Below are 20,150 nucleotides of genomic sequence, written 5' to 3'. Positions count from 1 at the left end.
GGGGGGCCGGGGGGCCCGATCCGCGGCGGGGCGGAGCGGCTGGGGGGGGTCCCCGGTGAGCTCCCCCCGGCCCGGGCAGCCTCGTCCCGGCGGGGCGCGCCGCGGTCGCTCGGCGGCTTCGCGCGCAAGTTGCGCGGCCGCGGGGCTCGGCGGCGGCGCGCAGCCCCCGGGAGGTGCCCGCAGCGTCCTGCCCCGGGGCTGCGGGGCCGCGCTGGGGCTTCCCGGGGACTGCGCGTCCTTCCCGTGTGGCTGCTCCTTCTGTAATTACCGCGGGTTAATTAACGCCGATATCCCGTCCCCGAAGGCGGAGGGGCCGAGGGTCGCCCCGCTCTCCGAGGGTTTTGCTTTTTGTCCCGGCGGGGATCCGGGAGCGGGGCTCGGGGCTCGGGGAGCTCCCCGCAGGCACAAAGCCGGCCGCGGAGCAGGGCAGCGGCTCGGGGCCGGGGAGCCCAAAGGCGCTCTCATCCTAGGAGGTAGGCAGAAAAGATGAAAAAAAAAAAAAAAGAAAGAAAAAAAAGAAAGAAACAGTTTAGAGTAAAATAAAGGAAATCCGTTTCGAGGACCCAGAGGAGAAGCGAGAACGTTAAAAATTAACAGCGGAAACAGGAAACACTTAGCTGGGTAAACAGAGGCTCCCAATTTCGCCGTATTAAAGCCGGGAGGGCGCAAGGTGCTCGCCGGCACCGCGGCCGCCCGCGCCCCGCCGCGGTACCTGCCTGCGGCCTCCCGCCGGGGCCGGGCCGGGAAGCGGGGCCGAGGCGGGGAGAGCCCCGGTCCTCGCGAACCGCTGCGGTGGCAAAGATCGGAACTGCAGGAGCTGCCGAGCGCCGGGAGCCCAGCCGTCCGCCGGAGATGCGGAGAAGGGAATAGCAGAGCTCCCCGCCGGCGGGGAGACGGGACGGGAGAGCCGGGGGCGAGGTGAAGGCGAAAGGAGGCTCGGGGAGGGTCGGGGGGAAGGACGGGGTCCTCGTCCCGGTGTCAGCCCCCGATCCCCGGCAGGACCCGTTTCGGCAGCGCTTCGGCCATCCCGTGCGGAGCGGGCGATGTCCTGGGCGGAGGAGGGCGGCCAGCGGCACGGCCTCGACGGCTGCGGGGGAAAGGGGAGGAAAACGGTTTTCCGCCTGGAAGGACGCCTGCCGCTTTCTTTGTCCCTTCCCTCGGGCTTCCGAGCCCCCATTCATTAGCAAAGAAAAAAAAAGGAAAAAAAAAAAAAAAAAAGAAAAAAGAAACGGGGGAGGACTTCTCAGGGCGAGGTTGCCCGCAGCTCCCCCGGGGCCGGCCGGGCCCCCCGACAGCAGGGCAGGAGCAGCCCCCCCACCGCCCGCATCTTCGGGCACATCAGCCCGGTACCGGCCTGCTCCGTACAGGTCTCTCCGAGCCACGACTTGGTGCTCCGGGGCTAACGGCTCGGCGGAGCGAGCTCCTCATGCTCCTCCTCTTTCTGTCTTGCAGAATTTTGTGTGCCTCCCTCCCGTTCCTGCCCGTCTTCTGCTAAAGCCTGGGAGCTCCTTGCGCTCCTTCTCCCTCTCCTTCCCGGGGCAGCACCGCCGGGAGCGGTGCCCCCGATCCGGCCGGGCACAAGAGCACGGCTCGGGGCTGCAGGCAGCTGGAGCCGGGCGGAAATTTTGGACGGGCGACCACGGAAAAACCTCGCTTTGCAGCGGGCACGCAGGGCGCCTGCCCCTGCCTTTCTCCAGCCGGACTGTGGAACAGGCTCCCGAAAACGCAGCACACTTCGGCTTCCATCCCGAGTCCCAGCAAACGCAATGTCGGGTGGCGAAAAGATCCCTCTTGCACGCGGATAGCCGGGATTTCTTTCCAAACAGCGGGGACTGACATGCGTTTCTTAAAAACCCCGTTCCCTGTACGGCTGCGAAGGGAAAGCCGGTGGAAGCGGGGAGGCTGGTGCCGCCGCTCCGCCAGCGGAGCATCCCCAGCCCGCCGGGCATCGCCCTCCCGGACCCGCTCGGCACCGCACTGCCAGCTGCCCAGGGCCGGCAGCTCACCAAAAGTTACTTTCACAGGCTGCCCCAAGCATCCTCGGCGGCTTCAGCAGCCCGGCAGGGAGATACCGGCGACGTTTGTTCTTTTTCCAGGCGAACCGGGAGAAGCCAGACGCGCTGCGAGAGCCTAATAAACCTCGCAGGGAACCATCCACCTCCTGCTTCAGCGCCTTGTGCTGCGCGGACACTTCGCAAAGAGCAGGAGAAGCTCCGTTTAAGGGCTCCGAGGGTTGGTTATCAGCTCCTTCCAGCGCAGATCCGAGCAGCGTGCGAACGCGCAGCCCTTCGGGTTGGGCTCGGTGTCGGTCTCGGTGCGAATTAAGTCAAAGAGCACGGAGGAATTAACTCCTGGGGTTGGGGAATCACGCCAAGACACACACCCGGTGGCACGGAGAGGAACCTTCGCATTGAAACGTCTTTGGCTGCAGGGTGTTTCGAGAAGGAAGGCAGAGCAGTACGGGCAGAGCATGGGGTTCGCCAGCACAGAAATTACGGGGAAAACGCCCTCTGAGCTTCGACATGGGCTAAACTCGGACACAGAGGACGCGAAACTGGCTGGGAAAGGGGGAATACCCCCTTTGCTGATCGCCAAGAATAATCCGAGGTCAAATAAAGAGCAGCAAATGTTTCCTAGGTCGGCACCCAAAACAAAGCGTGGCAATTTCTAGGCAATTTTGTTGCTGTTATTTTAGTACCGGGCTGTTCTGTTCATTAAAAATCTTTTTATGCCCCCAGAAAAAGTGGAACTGAGAACGTTTCCCCTTTAATACCACATTATCAACACAGCTCATTTGCTATTTTTCAATGAATTATCCCTTTTATTTGTTTATTTCTTTGATCAACTATAAATGAAAGTTATTCGTGTATATAAAACTGAAGTTTTTACTGTTGAAATTGAACTGTACATGTTTACTACAGGAAAAAATATCAACTCTTGTTTAACAAGACATTATACATCAATAAGCAATAACCTTGTGGAGGATTTGCAATCACCTGGTCTATAAAAACAAGCAGGACAAATAACAGCAATTTATATGCAAAAGTAATGATTTAATGACTATAAGCAAGACAAAGCAATAGAATTGTGCTTCTTTTGCAGACTGGAGACAATGAAATGTTTAACTACAATTTTCCCCGTACAAACATGAAACAATATCCATATAGAATAAACACCCTCACAAATGTATAACTGATGGGTGATGAACACACACGAAGTTCGACCAAAGCAAAGCACAAACTGAAAAGTGTTCTGGGCTGTTCATATTTTATGTCGGAAAAGTTCCTTCTACTGAAAAAAATAATACCCTTAGAAGCCTCTAATAAAATGCACCTATTTGCAGGCCATTAAAGAGGAGGCATTCTCCACAATTTATTGGAAATATTAAAGTACCTGTTAAATTTTAATGAAGTTAGTACTGTACCATATACATATATATTAAAACAAATTTAGACAAAATGCCTTCATCCAGCAAATTGCTGGTTCCTTAAAATTTATACCAAATAGTTTATGGCTTCTATAATGATTCCATGTGCTTTTAAAAACACAGTCCCACCACACCAAATAATAAAAAGGTAATCAAACAGGTCAATTACTTTCATCTTCCTTAACTTTTTTTTTTCTTCACTGCATCACTTCAACAACATTTGGTAAAGTAAAAATATACCACTTGAAAAAAAAAAAAAAAAGACAAAGGCAGTAAAATGCTTTTAAGATTGCCAATTGCCCCCAGGTTATCAGAGACTCGAATGTGCTTTCCCAATACTGTAGCTTTCACACACAAAGTGTTTCTCGCAGTATGAGCAAAGCTCAAACAGGCGGCATCTGCAAGGGTCGAACCAGTTTAGAAATTTAACAACCATATCATGAGTGCATGAAACACAATATTTTCTTTATAGTATTTATAAATATATCATACAATACTGTTTCCTGTTATGTCATATACCAATATGGCATTGTACAATAAGCATAATGCCATCTGATTCTTACAAAAGCGAATCATTTAAACAAGTCAGTAAATAAAACGGTAATACCCGCTTTTAGGCATACAGATTGTAAAACTGAAGTTTACTTTTCTTTTGATCGGTTCTGCGCAGCAACAGAGAATTAAAGATGCAACATAAGAATCAAAATGGCTAATACGCAAAAATTGTTATTCACAGTGACATGGCTACATATATGCATTATTCTATGCATATTCTTTCCGTTTCGTTGGATTTCAAGATGAAAAAGCACTTGCTTTCTACAGGTTCACAAAACAGCATAATAACAATAACAATTGAAGAGAACGCAATGGAGGAGTTAGTCTGGATTAACAAACTACTTCCCAGGGTTTATATCAACTTCGGGAGACTCCCGGGTCCAGATGACGGGGACGGAAACAACTCCACATCATTCAGAACACATGAAGGTGTCGCTCCTGTTTGCTTCCCAGTCCTTCGAAAACAATTTACATTTCAATCTTGCGTCGCAATTAACGTCCACAGCGAATGTCACCTAGTCCGCCTTTTATAGCCAAGTTCAGTGTCACTACAAAAGAAAGCAGTTTGGACGATAGTCACATGTATTAGCATCTATAAAGCTGTAATGGCATGGAGAGATCTATAGAAAGGAGGGGCGGGGGCGGTAGTCTCGTGGGCCCGTCAACCGGACGAGGTGGCCGAGGAGCCGTTTATCGAGGTTTTCCGCGCTCTGTTGGTGAAGGAGGACTGGTGGTTACTGCTGGGGCTGCTGCTGGTGCCGTTCATGGTGCTGGAGATGTGCGGGAACTGGGGATGGGGAGACTGGACCGGCGTGCTGGGGCTGGGCAAACAGGAGGAGGTGGAAGGGATGCCTCCTGCTGGGCTGCTCGCCTTATCGCTCCCAGAGTCACTTTCTAGCTCCCCGCTGTTATTCAAGCCTTCCCTCTGGTGACCGATCTTCATTCTCTTGCAAGTGGGTCGCACTCTGTACTTGAGGGGCAGAGGGCCGTTCTGCAAGGCAAAGAGAAGCCCCCGTGAGCGCCCTGCCCGGCCACCACCGGGCACCCGCCAGCCGGGGCCGGGCTGCTAATTACCCGTCTCCAGGTGTAGATGTAGGCGATGTCCATTAGGGTGTAGTAGTCCTTCAAAGGCTCCTCTTCGTACATCACATCGATCTGCTCGAGACATTTAACCTTGCGTTAGCAAGCGCCCTGGTATTTACCACTGCGCTGCCCCCGAGGTGACCACAGCCCCCAAACCATTTAAAAAAAACCGCTGTGCCAGAAATGGAGCTGGGAATTTCTGCATACATCAAACGTGCTTGTAATGAGTTAAGGAGCAATCTCTTGATACCTCGATATTTACATAAAAAATCAGGGTGTCACCAAACTCTGCCCTGAGATACTGTAAAATAATGCTCTGAATCCCGTCAACATGTTACAAACGCCCTGTTGTTAGCACTCGCTGGAAGTGACCAGAAACGTAAACCAAGCGGAGCGTTAACCAGCGCTAGCGGGGTTCCAATAGCAAGACTGATTAAACAAAAAGAAAAACCACTGGGTACCTGGAAAGTGTTAGGAATATCCATTTTACTCCGCAGGAACTTTCTTAGATGCATCACTGTCATTGCTGCTGGGCAGCGTAAGTATCTTTTGTCATTCACCTAATGACATAATAAAGGAAATCAGTCAACTGAGAACAAGCAATTACATCCGCCAAAGCTGCATTCTAACGTTTTATGCGATATTTAAAAAAATGCGCGTTATTAAATTCTGAACGGTACGGTAACAGTTTCTGCTGTTCTAAGGGACAATAGAAATAAGCAGTACCTTGCACTTCCAGGGAAAATAATTAAAAATGCAACTAATTTTATACATAAAGATTTGTATCTCATACCGAATCCCTGTTAAGAATGCATATGTGCTACACACTGATTTTTAAAAAAATAACCAATAAATAATTTATTGCAGAATGACAAAAATTAGGTTCAACTTTAAAAGCAACGCTCCAGGTATTTTTTATTTTTAAGAGCTGGTTGCATATACAGTTGTATGGAGCTGTTCTACCTCTTCTCTCCCTACTACGGCAGCAGGAGGTGTTCTCCTCTCGATCCGGACACAAATCTCCATCTATTTTTCTCAGCAACAAACCCACTCAAAAGATACTTGTGCGCGTGTCATGTTTCCTCTGGAGCAAAGGAAAGTTATTTACCTCTTCCTTTGATTTTTCTTTCTCCTTATTTCCTTTTCGTTCCAGTCTGGGAGAAGAAATGAAACAATTACAACAAATAGTAAATATAGCTGCTATCAATCAGGTAAACATAAAATATTGCCATTCAGGAACTTGCCTATTCTGGTCAAAGAATTCAATGGATAAGCTTATTATCTCGTCGTCTGTTATAATTCTTTTGTCTTCGTCAGCCACTTCTCCCCTGTCTTCATTAGAGCCATTGGCAGCTGCGCAGAAATTTCCACAATAATTTACATTTTGAAATTCAAATCAGGAAGAATGGCAATTCTCAGCAACAAGAAAAAAAAAAAATCTCCACAGCAAGATTATGAATTAAATCTACCAAAGTGCTAAAACAATGAACTTCCATTACTCTGAATTTACATCTTAAAATTCTATCGCGGCACCGCTTAATTTGTAAGGTAAAAAGGAAACAGGGAAGCATCTAGGTCAATGCTACAGTTATTTAAGTTGTGAACGAGAAGCGTTTACCATCGGCCGACGGATGAGCAGCATAAAAATCCCTTCTTCTTTTCATTTCATCTAGGTGGAAAAGCATACATTTTTGTCTTTTAGTACGTGCTCTGTAACCGCTGGCAGCGAGACAGGACAACAGTTCTGGTTTGGGGTTTTCTAACTCTTAAGGAAAAAAAAACACACTCCTTTAACTACTTACTTTTGAAAAGGCCTGGCACTAGCTTGTATACAATATCTTGGAGAGTTTTATCTGACCTGAAAAAAAAAAACAACAACCATAAAATTAAGCAGATGAAGCAATATTTTAATCCGAGTGGCAGCTCCTCATTTATAATCTTTCACAACAATGAGGCATCTCCTACAAAGCAGGAGGCTAGTCATAAAAAGTTAACTTACAAGACCTTATAATCAAGCTAACACTCTTCTAAAGGCTGCTATAAAACAACACCCGAGCGATCTGCGGCACAACAACTGAAAAATAATTCTCTCAGACTGGAGGAAGGCCCTGAAAACTACCAGTCCTCCAAACGAAGAGGGAGAACGGGGAAAAAGCAACAGCGAGAAGAAAATACTCCTGAACCGAGAAGCCTGCTCTCGAGGCTTTTGACTTTCAGCCTCAAAAGTTGGAGCAGCGTTTTATTTTTTCCATGGCTTTGCTGGATGGCCAGACTGAAGCACGTCCGTGAGAAATGGAAAGTGGGGATAAAAACTGTCGGATTGGTATCCATGAGAATGGGGGGAGAGGGAGAAGGCATTGTGGCAGCGGTTAGCGTATGCAAAAAGAAGACCAACAGCAACTTTTCTGCCTCGCATCCAGCGAAATCTTCAATTTCCATCAATGACAAAACTCCAAAGAGAGAGCCTACGCGCAAGTTAGCTCGGAAATTGACAGCTCCTTTCAGATTTAAATGGCACACCGAGAGATAACATCAGCACAATCGCCGCTGGCCTCCCCAGCCGGAGGAGGAAAACCGGAGGAGCGCGCCGCACCTCGCCCCCCGCTCCTACCTTATGTTCAAAAGCGGCCGGGTTTTGTGAACTTGGACATCGCAAATGGGGCAGTACTTGCTCGTCTCCAAGTAACGCACGATACACGTCTTGCAGACTGCAAGGCAAACACGGGAAGCCTTTTAGCCAGAGGTGGAGGTGCCGCCGGAGCATGCATAGAGCGAGGTGCGATCTCCTCTGCTATGCAAGCCCGCAGATCGTCCATCGGCAGAAGCGCGCTGCTTAAGCTCAACAAATACCCAAATAAGCCGCGATTAACATGAAAAGGGGACGCTCGGAGTCCATATACTCGGACTTTAACAAAGAGAGCAGCAGGGCCGGCGGCGGGAGGAAGCCGGCCGCGGCGGGGCCGGCCGGGGGGCGGCTGTCCCGGGGCTGTCCCGGGGCTGTCCCGGGGCAGGGGCTCGCCGGGCGCCCGGCGCTACTTACAGGAGTGGAGGCACTCTATGATGGTCGTCGCGTCGATGAAGTACCCGCCGCAGAGCACGCACATCAGATGGGGGTTTAGCTCCGTGATTTTGATCCTGGTGGTCCGGTGCATTTTGCCGGCGGACCGGGCGGCTCTGCAAGACACGCGAGCGGCCGGCGGGCCGGGTGAGCGGGGCCGAGCGCCGCGTCCCGGCGCCGGGGCCCCGAGCCCGGCATCCCCCGGTGGCGGCGGCGGCGGCGAGCCCGGGTCCCGGGGCGGCTCCCGCGGCTCCGGGCGGCTCGGGGCCGGGCTGGGCGCAGCCCCCGCGGAGGCGCGGCCGCGGCGGCCCCCGCGCCGCTCGCTCCCCGCCGGGCACCGGGCTCTCGGCGGGGCCGGGCGGCGGCTCTCGGCTCGGCGGGGAGCCCGGGGGGGGCCGGCCGGGCACCGGGCTGCCGGCGAGCAGCACAAAGGGGAACCGGCGCCTCCCGGTGCGGCTGCCCTGGCATTTCCGGAGAGCGGGGAGGGGCGGCGGGGGGGGGGGGGGGGGGGAGGAGGGAAGGAGGGACCGAGGTGGGGGGGGGGGGGGGACACGGGGGGACACGCACCTCGGAGCGGGGTCCGGGCACCGGGGCCGGCCCGACAGGGGGGTCCGGGCGGCTGCCGCTGCCGCTCGGTGCCGATCCGGATCTGCTCCGCTCTCCGAGGGGGTTGCTATAGCAACTTACACTTACACTTGGCATCCTGCCACCGCTGGGAACACACGAGAGCCGGGCGGGGGGGCGGCCGGGGGGGGTGGGGAGGGAAGGGGGGCCGGGCCGGGCCGGGCCGAGCTCAGCCGGGCCCGGGGGGGGTGGGACACGGGGCCCCGGGGGGCTGCCCGGGGGGGCGGGGGAGCCCTGGGGGTCTGGGAGCCCGGTGGCGAGGGGATGGGGGGGGGGGGGGGGGAGGAGGGAAGGCGGGCAGGGGGAGGTGAGGATTTTGGGGAGGGGGCGGGCCGGGGGGTGCCGGGTTGCGGGGTCTGAGCCCGGCGGAGGCGAGAGCGGGAGGCTCCTCCCGAGCCTCGGCCATTTCGGCTCCTCGCAGGGGCCTCTCTCCACGTCGACTCGGGGCGAGGAGCTGGGCTCGGATCGCTCCGCTCCCCCCCCCTCCGCTCCCTCCTCCCCCGCGCAGCCCCGCCGCGCTCCCGGGCCCCCCGCACCGCCGGCGGGGTGCTGAGCCCGCTCCGCGCCGCGCCGCCGGGGTCCCGCCGCCCCCCGGTCCCCTTCCCTCCGGTCTCCCCTTCCTCCCCCTCCGCCCCAGCTCGCTCTTCTCTTTCTTTCCTTCCTTTCCTCCCCCCCCCTTCTTTTGAGGCTCATTTGAAAAGCCTCCCGCGGACGGAGCGAGAGCGGTGCAAAGTTTTGCAAGAGGTGGAAAGTGATTTGCAGCACCCCGGGGCAAGGTGCTCGGGTGGGAGGCAACGCACGGCTCCGGATCCTTAAAAAATAAAAAAAAAAAGCAAAAATAAAAAAATAAAATAAAAAATAAATAAAATGAAACCACCTCCTTTTCAGTAATAAAGCGCACCAAGGGAAGGCAAAAAAAAAAAAAAAAAGCCCAAACCGACTTTAAACGGTACATTAGTGACAACATGCAAAGGACCATGTGACCAAATCATTCCTAAAGCTAAATCAACACCTTGTCAACACAATGCAGCGACAAGAGTGAAAAACAAATGTCATTTTCACAGTCTGAAAGCCATAAGCCCCCATCGGATGCAGTGGCACCAGCGCTACATGCACGCGTACTATTTAAAAATGAGAGGGAATAAGAGCTAGAGGGGAAAGTACGCAGCGGGAAAATACCCTATCAGCCACGTCAGTTGCAGAGCGAATTATTTTCTGTCAGGCAGATCCTGAAAAAAAATGCGACGTACCCCGTGTTACCGAGCTGCTCGCTGCTCGCTTTCCCATGCCGGCGCTCCCGGCACCCCGGCTCGGCTGCCTGTCCCCCCTGTCGCCCAGCCGCAGCCCCCAGCCGCCTCCTGCGAGCTGGGGCAGCCTCCGGAGGCGAGGCTCTCCCCAGCTCCTGGCGAACTTCGATGCTGGGCAGCGCAAGCAGCCCCACAGCCCGAGCTCTGCAGACGCTTTGAATTTCGGCCAGCCCGCCCAGGACAGGGGTAGGGTATTTCCCGAGGAGCGCACACACAGCGCCAACGAGCGACCTTAGCAAGGAAACTTCTGCTGCTGCTGCTCCAGGAGAAGCTCGGGACGAGCCGCACGAGCAGGCTCCCCCAAACCAAAGCGGAGCGAGCAGGCGAAGAGAAAAGCCAAATGCGAAAAGCCCCGAGCGACGGCAGGTCCCCAAACCTGCTGCTGGCACCGGCCAGGAAAGCCAGCCCCCCGCTTTCTGGGGCTGTGCTGCCGCTGCCAGGGTCCCTGGCCCCCCCTGCACCCCCGGCCGGCGGCTCGCCCCCCTCCAGCACGGGCAGAGCCGGGGCTGCGGCCCCCGGCCCCCCGAGGCAGCGGCTGCGGGGCGCCCCCGGGTCCCTGCCTGCCCCGGGCTGCCTCCTCCTGTTCTTCCGAGCCAACGCCTCGGAGCTGACAAATCCCCGAAGTAAAAAACCCGTCGGTGAGCGGGGTCAGGCGAGCCGGCTGCCAGAACTCCTTCCTCGCCAGCCCTGACTTTCTGGGACAAACCTTGCAGGACACCGACGCGTTTGTTTCACGCGAGCCTAGCCCCTGCCCAACCGGAGGAGGATTAAATTCAACCGTGAAACCTGTTTTGTCGAAGCGACCCCCTAAACGCGGGTTATTTATTGCCCGGAGTTTGAGTTATCTTTGCCGTCGGAGATCTTCCCCCGCGAGCAGGAGCCGGCAGGGAACCCCTCGCCGACAGCCGCCCGAGCGGGCACACGGACACGCGTGTAAATCCCTGCGTGGGGGCCACACCGACCCGGCGCGTTTCACTCCAGCAGCCCGAGCTCAAGATTTTGGGAGGAGGGAAACCCCTTCGGTTTTTTTTTTTTTTTTTTTCCTGCTCGTGGTGATAAGACGACGAGTACCGACACTTCACACGGTCAATACAAACAGCCTCTTAGCCAGGACAATACTTATTTACACATTGACACATGGGACAACCAGACGTAAAATATAGGAAGATAATGCTTGCTGGAAGCAAACACTGCCAGCCGACTGATTATTTAGAGGCCTTAAACGGGCTGTGTCAAAATGAGGAAAAACAGAAGTGCATTCTCCTGCTGAGGATCAGCTACATTATTAAAAATCCATAAACGCAATAAACTATCAAAGCTCGCCTGACAGGTCTCTGACAGAAAATACACCGGCAAAAAAATAAAAATAAAAAAAAAATAGAAACATCACTGGGGCAGGTCTGCACACTTGGCACCTATATCCACTCGGGAAAGTCTCTCCTCATCAGGGAAGAAGCTGTCATGCCACATCCTCACCTACTATCAGCCAGAACCACTTCTACTGAGAAGTCTGTTATTGCTCTTTCACGTAAGAATGCCCCCATGTGTTTTTTAAGGAGGGATGGTGCTCCTTTCAAAGGAGGCATAGGTAGCTCAGATACCCTCGCCCAGCACGCTGCGGCCAGGAAAAGACCTGAATATTGGCAACAGAGTGCAAAAGGACCCCAGCCCCTTAAATAACCTCCCTGGAACTACGTGAACTCCACCGTCGGTCCCCTTAAAAAATGCACTAAAATGTTAATTTTGCATTCATTAAGGGATCAGGTAGGTCACCGCTTCGTATCTCTGGCAAACTGCAGCAAAAGTCCGTCTCGGTTTCCAGGACGTGCTGCAAATGGGCAGTCTCGGTAGCTTCCCCGGACTGCACTTCCAGAACCTGCCCGGTCTTTGGGACGGTCCCGCAAAACAGGCTGCTCTGAGCACTGCAGACCACGCAAAAAAAAAAAAAAAAATAAATTTTAAAAAATCCATTTAGTGCCCAGCTTGCAAATAGGCACATGCGCCCAGGTTTTCCTGAACTTTTTTGAGAGTGGAGGAGCGAATCAAAGTTTCTAGCTGCTGAAAAGTGACTCTCTCACTTTTCCAGATACGCGTGTTTTTTGCTTATTTTTACCTGTTTATTCGCAAATATTTACAGCAAACAGGCGGAAACACCCCGCGTTACACACTGCCAAGGCCAGACAATCGCAAACACATCCGCAAGCAACTTCCCAGCGCTGCCCACAGCCAGCACGAGGATCCCACTCGTGACACCTTTAAGACCTGACAAAGGATTCCACGTTCACGTACCCTTCCCGGGCTCAGGAGGAAAAAGAAAAAAAATCCCCATGGCAGGAAAGAAACCCGAAAACCCCTCTCCGTCCCACGGGCACATCACCTTTGCTCCAAAGGCTCTAGCAAATCGCACACCCCAGTCCCCAAAGCTCGCAGCCAAACTGCTCTCTTTACCAAATTCAAAATTAAAAAAAAAATAAAAATAAAAGTTATTCCTCGGTCCTGGTCGCCCCCTCCCCGCCTCTCCCAGCAGGGACACCCCCCCAAACTTTCGCATTTGAAGCACAAATGTAAGAGGAGACACTGGGAACAACTGGGAACCGCCATCTTACGAGCCATCCAATTTCCCCCAAGTACTTGTCCAAGTTAAGTTAATAACATTTTCTGCCGGGCGCCCCGGAGCCTACCAACCCCTCCAGGAGGATCGCTACCCCCCGGCGGCTCCGTCTCTATAAAATGGGGGCGTTATCTGACATTTTGGGCTCCCCCGGACGCCTTTCTTTCGGAGAGGACTGAAATCACTTGACCCAGGCAGCTCCAGATTTCACGACCGTCCCTGTTTAATCAAAATCTGCCTTTAAACAAAGGGCGCTCAGGCCGGGCTGGCAGCAGGGTCTGGAAATATAAATATTCTCCTCGGGGGCCATGTGCACAGAAACGTTTTCGGGGGCACCTGGGGGAAGAAAGGAACTAAAATTTGCCAATGTGGGTGCGCAGCGAAAGCGAGTGCACGGGCTGCTGCTGCTGCTGCGTGTCTATATGTGTGCGTGTGTGGCTGGAGCAGCCTGTCAGCGCTTTTCCCAGCCGGAGAGCCGGGGGGACACCTAGGCTCCCCTTTGCAGCCCCCAAACCGGCCGAAAACCGCCGCCGAGCCCCCGCCGCCCCCCGCCGTCGGTGAGGAGACACCTCGCTGCATACATACCCGGAGGAAGGAGCCGGCGGGGGACGATCGGAGCGGCCAAAAAAGACAATGAAAGTTAAAAGTCGTTCAGCAGAAAATGAATGTGAGCCAAGCGGCCATCTTGAAATGAACTGCAGACGCTGTCAATTGCAATAAGCTTATTGCTGCTGCCGCCGCCGCTGCGCTCCGCTCATGTTAGTTACAAAACGCCCGGGTTTTCTCCTCGCTTCCACCGACCCTTCTGGCTCCCTCTCGCTCCCTCCGAGCCTGCCTTTTTGGGTGGCTCAGGCGCCGGGAGCGCAAAGTCTCGCTAATCCGGATGGGTCCTCTCTCCACCAGCCCATTGTCTCTCCCTCTTCCCCCCGCTCTGCCTCTCGCTTTCGCTCTCTCTCTCTCCTCTCTCTCTCCTCTCCTCTCTCTCTTTTTTTTTTTTTCTCTCCTTTTTTTTTTTTTATTATTATTATTTCATAGTTGGTGGCGAGGGGGGACGCGGAGGGGGGGGGGGGGGGGAGGAGGAGGGCGGGAGGGTGGAGGAGGGAAAAATGCAAGGCTGAAGGCACACACTGCAAACTGACACCGGCCCCAAAATGGCTCGGAGTTCGCCCGCCCCGCCAGCGTCACGTGGGGCTCCTCATTCCTTAAGGGTGGCCTGGGAATTAGCGGCCGTGCCGCCGGAGCCCGGCAGCCTCCCCGTGACCCAATCCCGCAACCTCCTCCTCCTCCTCCTCCTCCTCCTCCTCCTCCTCCTCCTCGCCCTCCCCCTCCCCCTCCTCCTCCTCCTCCTCCTCCTCCTCCCCCCTCCCGCCGCCCCCTCCCCTCCCCCCCGGCCCTACACGCGCGCCGCCGCCGCCTCCTTTTCGCCGCCGCCTCCCCGCCCCGCCACGGCTCGGCTCGGCTCGGCTCGGCACGGACCGACCCCCGCCCCGGACCCGCACCCGCCGCCCCCCCGACCCCCCCCCCCCGCTCCCCACGCAACGCGCCCGATTCCTCCTTTTCTCCCCCCCCCCCCCCCCCGGCCGCTCGGGCTCCTCTCTCTTTCATCCCCTCCGCTCCCCCACGATCACGCGTGACCCCCCCCTCCACACCCCACGCCCCCCCCCCCCGGACACCCCCCGCCCCCGCACTTGTTGCGCCCGCCCCGTCCCGCCCCGCGTGGGGACCGCGTCGGCCGCCGCCCGCCCCGTCGGGGCCCGCAGCCCCTCGGAGGGGCCGGGGAGCGGCGGGGGGAAGCCGCCGCCGCCTCCCGCAGCCCGGAGCCCGCAGCCCGGGACCCGCCGCGGCCCGGCCGCGGAGGAGCGGGGCCGAGGCCGGCCGGGTGCCGTCGGGCGGGGAGCGCCGAGGGAAGAGCCCCGCTCGGCACCTCGTGGGGGCGGCCGGGTCCCCCCGACGTGCTTCCCCCGCCGGCAGGTGCTCGGCCCCGGCCACCTCGGGGCGGCGGAGAGCAGGGGACGAAGGGACGAGCCCCCCCCCCCGAGCGGCTCCGGGAGGCGGGAGCCGGCGCCGTCGAGCGGGAGCCGCGGCCGGGGCTCCTCCGGTGCGGCGGGCGGGCGGGCTGCGGGGCGAGCCGGCCCCCAGAAAATTCAGTGAGGGCCCTTTCCGCCTCCCGAGCCGCCGCCCGACCTCGAAGCTCGGCCGGGATGCGGGATCGGCCCGGTGAAATCCCACAGCGTGAGAGGGGCGAGTCCGCAACGCCCCGTGGGGCCGGGGCCGTGCTCCGCAGCCCCGCTGCTAGGGACGGCCGCTCCCCCCCCCCCCCCCCCGAAAAAGAGGAGTAGGAGCGAATAAACTTTATTAGAAACCACAGAAACAGAGGCACAGGGAAAGGGAAGGAACGCTTGGAAGACAGCGGGTGGGTGAACGTTTAACTCGAGAGGTGATCTTCCAAAAAACTGAGCAAGGAATAGCAACTGCGGTCGTAAGAACAGCTATTTCACTTAATCCTCATCCAGGAGATCATTAAAAAAAAGCTTCAGATCACGAGATGTAAACGGAGATGAAAGACGTTTGTCCTTCAGAAGACGCTTTTAGGAATCAGTACGTGAGCTCAGCAGGCTGACACCTTCCTTCGGTCACATCTGAGTCGCTCTTTCTAGACTCTTTGCAGCATCTTTTAGTTTTCCCACTAAATCCTGAGAGATGGAATGCCATCTTAGAATAAACATTTTTTAAAGGTCAGCTAGCAGTAGAACAGAATATTCTTTTACACGCAGAGGGAAGGGAGACCAGCATCCTATACCACAAAGAATTGTTGCAGTTGACAAACAATGCCAGCAAGTAATTAAATAAATTCCCTTTTTTTTTTTTTATACTGTTGTAAAAAAGTAAGAAAAGTTGGAACTGAAGGAAAACGCCTTTTAACGTATACGATCTCCTAAAATATATCACTATTTTTAACGTGCAGATTTTATTGGTATGGTTACAATGGCTGGTGCTAACAGTTACTCGAAGCTTGAGCGCTATATACGTTTCTAAAATCCTGAAAATATTTTGAGTGCAATTTTGTACTGGGACCATTCTCCAGTCAACGTACGCCAGGCTTAAGTGAGTCAGTGAACCAATTTAAAATACCCTCTAGCATGTCAAAGACAACTTTGGAGACACACGTGAACCAAGCGGCAGTGTAAACCTGCAGTTTTAATATCTTGCCTTCTCTGCCCCCAGCCCCTCTTCCCACTCTCCCCCCCGTTTGCTCACTTTCAAGCATTACAATACCTCCATTGTTCAGTTACACATTTAAATCGCTAAACAAAGATCAACGTTTGTTTCACCACGTTTCTGACGTGCCATTAACGCCACTGAAGAGGCTCCAGTTCGTTCTCTATTTTTACTCGTGACATATTTCAGTCAGTGAACCGCTTTCCTTAATCATTTCCCCAAACCGTGGCAAATCAGAGTTTCAGAAAAATGATGCATCCCCTCCCAAATATACGCATTGGTTATGAAAACTGACCAAATATTTACGCACACATGGAAACAACACATGCAACCAAAATCAGTTACTGTACAGCTTCATTTGAGAAGACAGCAAGACCACCTCCAGGTAATTTTGTCAGAAGTTTCTCCCATACCCTCCCAGCTCTGGATTTTTATTTTATTTTTTATTATTTTTATTTTTTGAGCATAGTTTCTATCACTTAATTATGATTGACAAGGTGTTAGAAACATTTACATCCACAACTGGGGCCAAGCATAGAAACAATGAGGAGGGAAAGAAGTACCTGCAATTGCTCCATCGTGCAACTAAAACTAACGTCTGGGTGCGATCCTGAATCACTCTGAGGGAAAGAAAAAAAAAACAAACACACCAACAAAAGACAGTTTTATTAAAAAATGACATGATATTGCATTTTGTCCTCTGAGGGTGCGAGCAGTACCGTACCTCCACGTTTAAGGTCACCAAATAGGAAGGCTGGTAAGTTTTATGAAGTTGATTGGTCTAAATTAAAAACAAAGAGCATTGAAAAAAGTCAGGTCTCAGCACTGGGACGGACCAAAGAAACACGTTGATGCTTTGAGATTACCTTGATCTGATACTCCAAGCGCCAAGACACATCAGTTATGTGGAGGGGAGATCTGCCTATGCTGAAAGACACAACAGTAACAAGTTCCCTACGCTAAAAGAAGAAGTTAATTTTCTAAAGCTGCCCATCAATAAAGTCAACAAAATGCTGGTAATGCTCCTTGAAAAGTTCAAAAAGTTACTTAAAAGTGGAATACTGAAAGGAGGAAGGAAAGTTTCAACAGTTGTTTTCTAAAGTCTGTTAAAAATGTAAAAAAAATAAAAATAAATAATATTTTTTTGAAAAATCAGTATTTTTTTATTTTAATCAGGTAAAGTATGCATGGATGTTTTCCAGGAGAGTTTCGGAGTAGCTTTAATGGGCACTGATACACCTACCTTCCCAACAGGATTTCCAAGGCATCCTTGTTTTTCTGAAGGAAAAAAAAGAGAGAGGGGGAGAGAAAGGAAGATATATTTGGAAGCTTCAGACAAATTGCTATGGGAGAAAGAAAAACACCAATGTGTTCGAATTGGATTCAAAACCTGATATTCGGTGCAAAACTGCTCGATTCTCTCTTTATCCAATTTACAGTCTTCCAGGCACGTGCTGCGGGGAAGCAGAATTTATCGGCCCTCTGCGAGCACCGGCTCGGCCGTGAGCCGGGGCAGCAGTGGGGCGGCCGCAGGGCGCTGCTGGTACCTGATGGCAGCCACGTCGGCTCTCTGCCTTCCTGCCTCCAGAATGCACATCGCGGCTGCGGCGTGGCACTGCTTCAGCACCGCCGGGTCGATATCTTGCAGGTCTGGATCGTCTACAACAAACGCCCCGCTGAGGAGGGCAGCGCGGAGCCCGCAAACTTCGCCGTGCCACCCGCCCGGGGACGGGGACGGGGTCGGGACGAAGGGGAAGGGACGAAGGGGAAGGGACGGGGGATGATGCTACGGACCCCGCGGTCCGTCCCGGCGCTGCGCCTAAATCTCCACCCCATTAAAAATGATAGAAAAAAAAAACAAAAAAAAGCACCGCGAGGAGAAGCTCGGTTTCCTCTGCTCGCAGTTCCCCGGGGCGGCTGCGGGTTAAAGGCAGGCTCGCAGCCGGGGCACAGCCGCCCCCCTCCGGCCCGGCGGGGTGCGGGGAGCGGGGTGCGGGGAGCAGGGTGCGGGGAGCGGGGTGCGGGGAGCCGGCCGGGCTCCGCCGCTTTGAAACCTCCCGGCGGAGGCGGGCGCGCAGCGGCGGGGCGGCCCCGCGCAGCGGCAGCCTGGAGCCGGCCGCGGGCGAGGGTCCGGCCGCGGTGCCGGGGCGCTGGGCACGCACCTCTGGGCTCGCACACGCGGCGCCGTCCGCGTGCACACCCCCGCGTGCATGCACACGCGGTGTGTGCGGGGTCACGCGGCTATATGCATGCGGGCGGTCCTAGGCAGACGCACGCCCCTACGTGCAGGCACACAGTCCTATATGCACACAGTTGTACGCGCCCACACGCAAACCTATATGCGTGCATAACCCTGTATTCATACATACCCCTGTATCCATGCACACCCCTACGTGCATGCACACAGTCCCATATGCACAGACTTATTTGCCCGCATGCAAACCTATATGCATGCATGATCTTATATTCATGCATAACCCTATATCCATGCACACCCCTATGTGCATACACAGCCCTATATTCATGCACACAGCCCTATATGCACGCATGCAAGCCTATATGCATGTATACCCCTATATTCATGTATACCCCTATATTCATGCACACCCTTATGTGCATGCACACACACATGCACACCTATATGCATGCATACTCCTATATGCATGCATACTCCTATATGCATGCACACCTATATGTGTGCATACCCCTATATTCACTCATACCCCAATATTTATGCATACCCCTATAAGCATGCACACAGTCCTATATGTACACAGACCTATATGCACGCATGCAAGCCGATTTGTGCATTCCCCTATATTCATGCATGCCCCTGTATGCATGCACGCAGACCCCTATATGCACACAGACCTATATACACGCGTGCAAGCCTATGTGTGCATTCCCCTATATTCATACATACCCCCCATAAGCATGCACACAGTCCTATACGTACACAGACCTATATGTATGCATGCAAGCCTATGTGTATGCATTCCCCTATATTCACGCATACCCCTATAAGCACGCACAGCCTCCTATATGCACACAGACCTATATACACGCATGCAAGCCTATATGCTTGCATACCCCTACATGCATTCACACCCCTATGTGCACGCACACCTGTGTGTGTGCACACCCCTATACGCACGCACACCCCTATACCCCTATATGCATACATACCCCTATATTTATACACCCCCCCCGTACACGCACAACCTTAACACTGAGCACCGCAGCCCCACGCACGACCCCCCCACGCCCCCCCCCCGCTCTCCCCGACCCCCTGGGCACACCGCATCCCCCCCCCCACCCCCGCGCAGGTGCCAGCAGGAAGCCCCCTTAACACCCCCCCCCCCCATACAAACGTACTCCCTTCACCCCCTCCGCCGCGCTCACCCAGGCCGCCGGGGGGCTGCAGGAGGCCGCGGAAGGCGGCGCGCAGCAGCGCGGCGTAGGCGCGGCGGGGGAGGCGGCGGGGGTCGCCCAGCAGCCGCCACCCGCCCTGCGCGGCCGCCGACAGCTCCATTGTGCCGCCGTGACCTTCGACACGCGCCACGTGACGCGCGGCAGCTGATCACCGGCGGCGGAGGCGGGGCGGGGCCGACCGGCACCGGGCGAGGGCGGGCGGAGGCGCCGCCGGGGCGAGGGCTCCGCGGTTCCGCGGAGCCCTCGCCCCGGCGGCGCCTCCGCCCGCCCGCGCCCCCCCCCCCCCCCCCCCCGGTCGCGTAGCCGTGAGGAAAGCGCCCCCCCCGGGCCTTCCCTCGGTCGCGGTGCCTTTGCGGCCGAACCGTGTAAATAATCTGGGTTTTCCTCAGATCCCGTTCCCCGGTGTTCTGAGGAGAAAATCCTAACCGGGATAGGCAGAAGGGACCGCAGCACCCCCCTCTGAACGGGCTGGACCGATAAGGCATAAGCGAGCCTTCCCTCGACAAACTTTTTACGGTGGTGTTTCTGAAGTGAAAACTCCGCGTTCAAATCTCCTCAGTTTGCAAAAAGTAGAAGCACTGACGGGGACACTAACGCCTAACCACTGACGGGGACGCCTAACCCAGCCTTCCCTCGACCAACTTTTATTATAATATCTCTGAAGTGGAAATTCACTGTTGAAATCCCCTCGTTTATTTATTTTTAAGAACGGATGCAAAAGGCCCCTGCCGGCTTGGTGATTTTAAAATAACATCTACATACTGACTGAACAAGCCTTATCTGCAGAATATTTCTTCAGTGGAAATTCCATATTGAAATCTAATTTTTTTACAA

At 54.6% G+C, this 20,150-nt stretch overlaps 1 protein-coding gene across 1 annotated transcript; it reads right to left on the bottom strand.

The window, feature by feature from the left end:
* Nucleotides 1-2,793: 2,793 nt before the first annotated feature.
* BMI1 (BMI1 proto-oncogene, polycomb ring finger) lies at nt 2,794-19,495 on the bottom strand. The gene is made up of 19 exons (XM_083827028.1): nt 19,287-19,495; nt 17,432-17,543; nt 17,275-17,338; nt 17,128-17,162; nt 16,751-16,811; nt 16,609-16,665; nt 16,448-16,504; nt 15,303-15,358; nt 13,251-13,291; nt 8,691-8,796; nt 8,106-8,239; nt 7,677-7,773; nt 6,868-6,923; nt 6,684-6,734; nt 6,310-6,418; nt 6,174-6,219; nt 5,527-5,625; nt 5,057-5,137; nt 2,794-4,973 (listed from the first exon to the last, which is right to left on the bottom strand). The coding sequence occupies exons 1-19, from the start codon at nt 19,414-19,416 to the stop codon at nt 4,644-4,646; spliced, it is 1,722 nt and encodes a 573-aa protein (XP_083683154.1). The 5' UTR covers nt 19,417-19,495; the 3' UTR covers nt 2,794-4,643.
* Nucleotides 19,496-20,150: the final 655 nt, after the last annotated feature.

The sequence above is a fragment of the Anser anser genome (genome assembly GCF_964211835.1).
Source record: "Anser anser genome assembly, chromosome: 2".
Classification (NCBI taxonomy): Eukaryota; Metazoa; Chordata; class Aves; order Anseriformes; family Anatidae; genus Anser; species Anser anser.
This window is presented reverse-complemented; position numbering and strand designations above follow the sequence as displayed.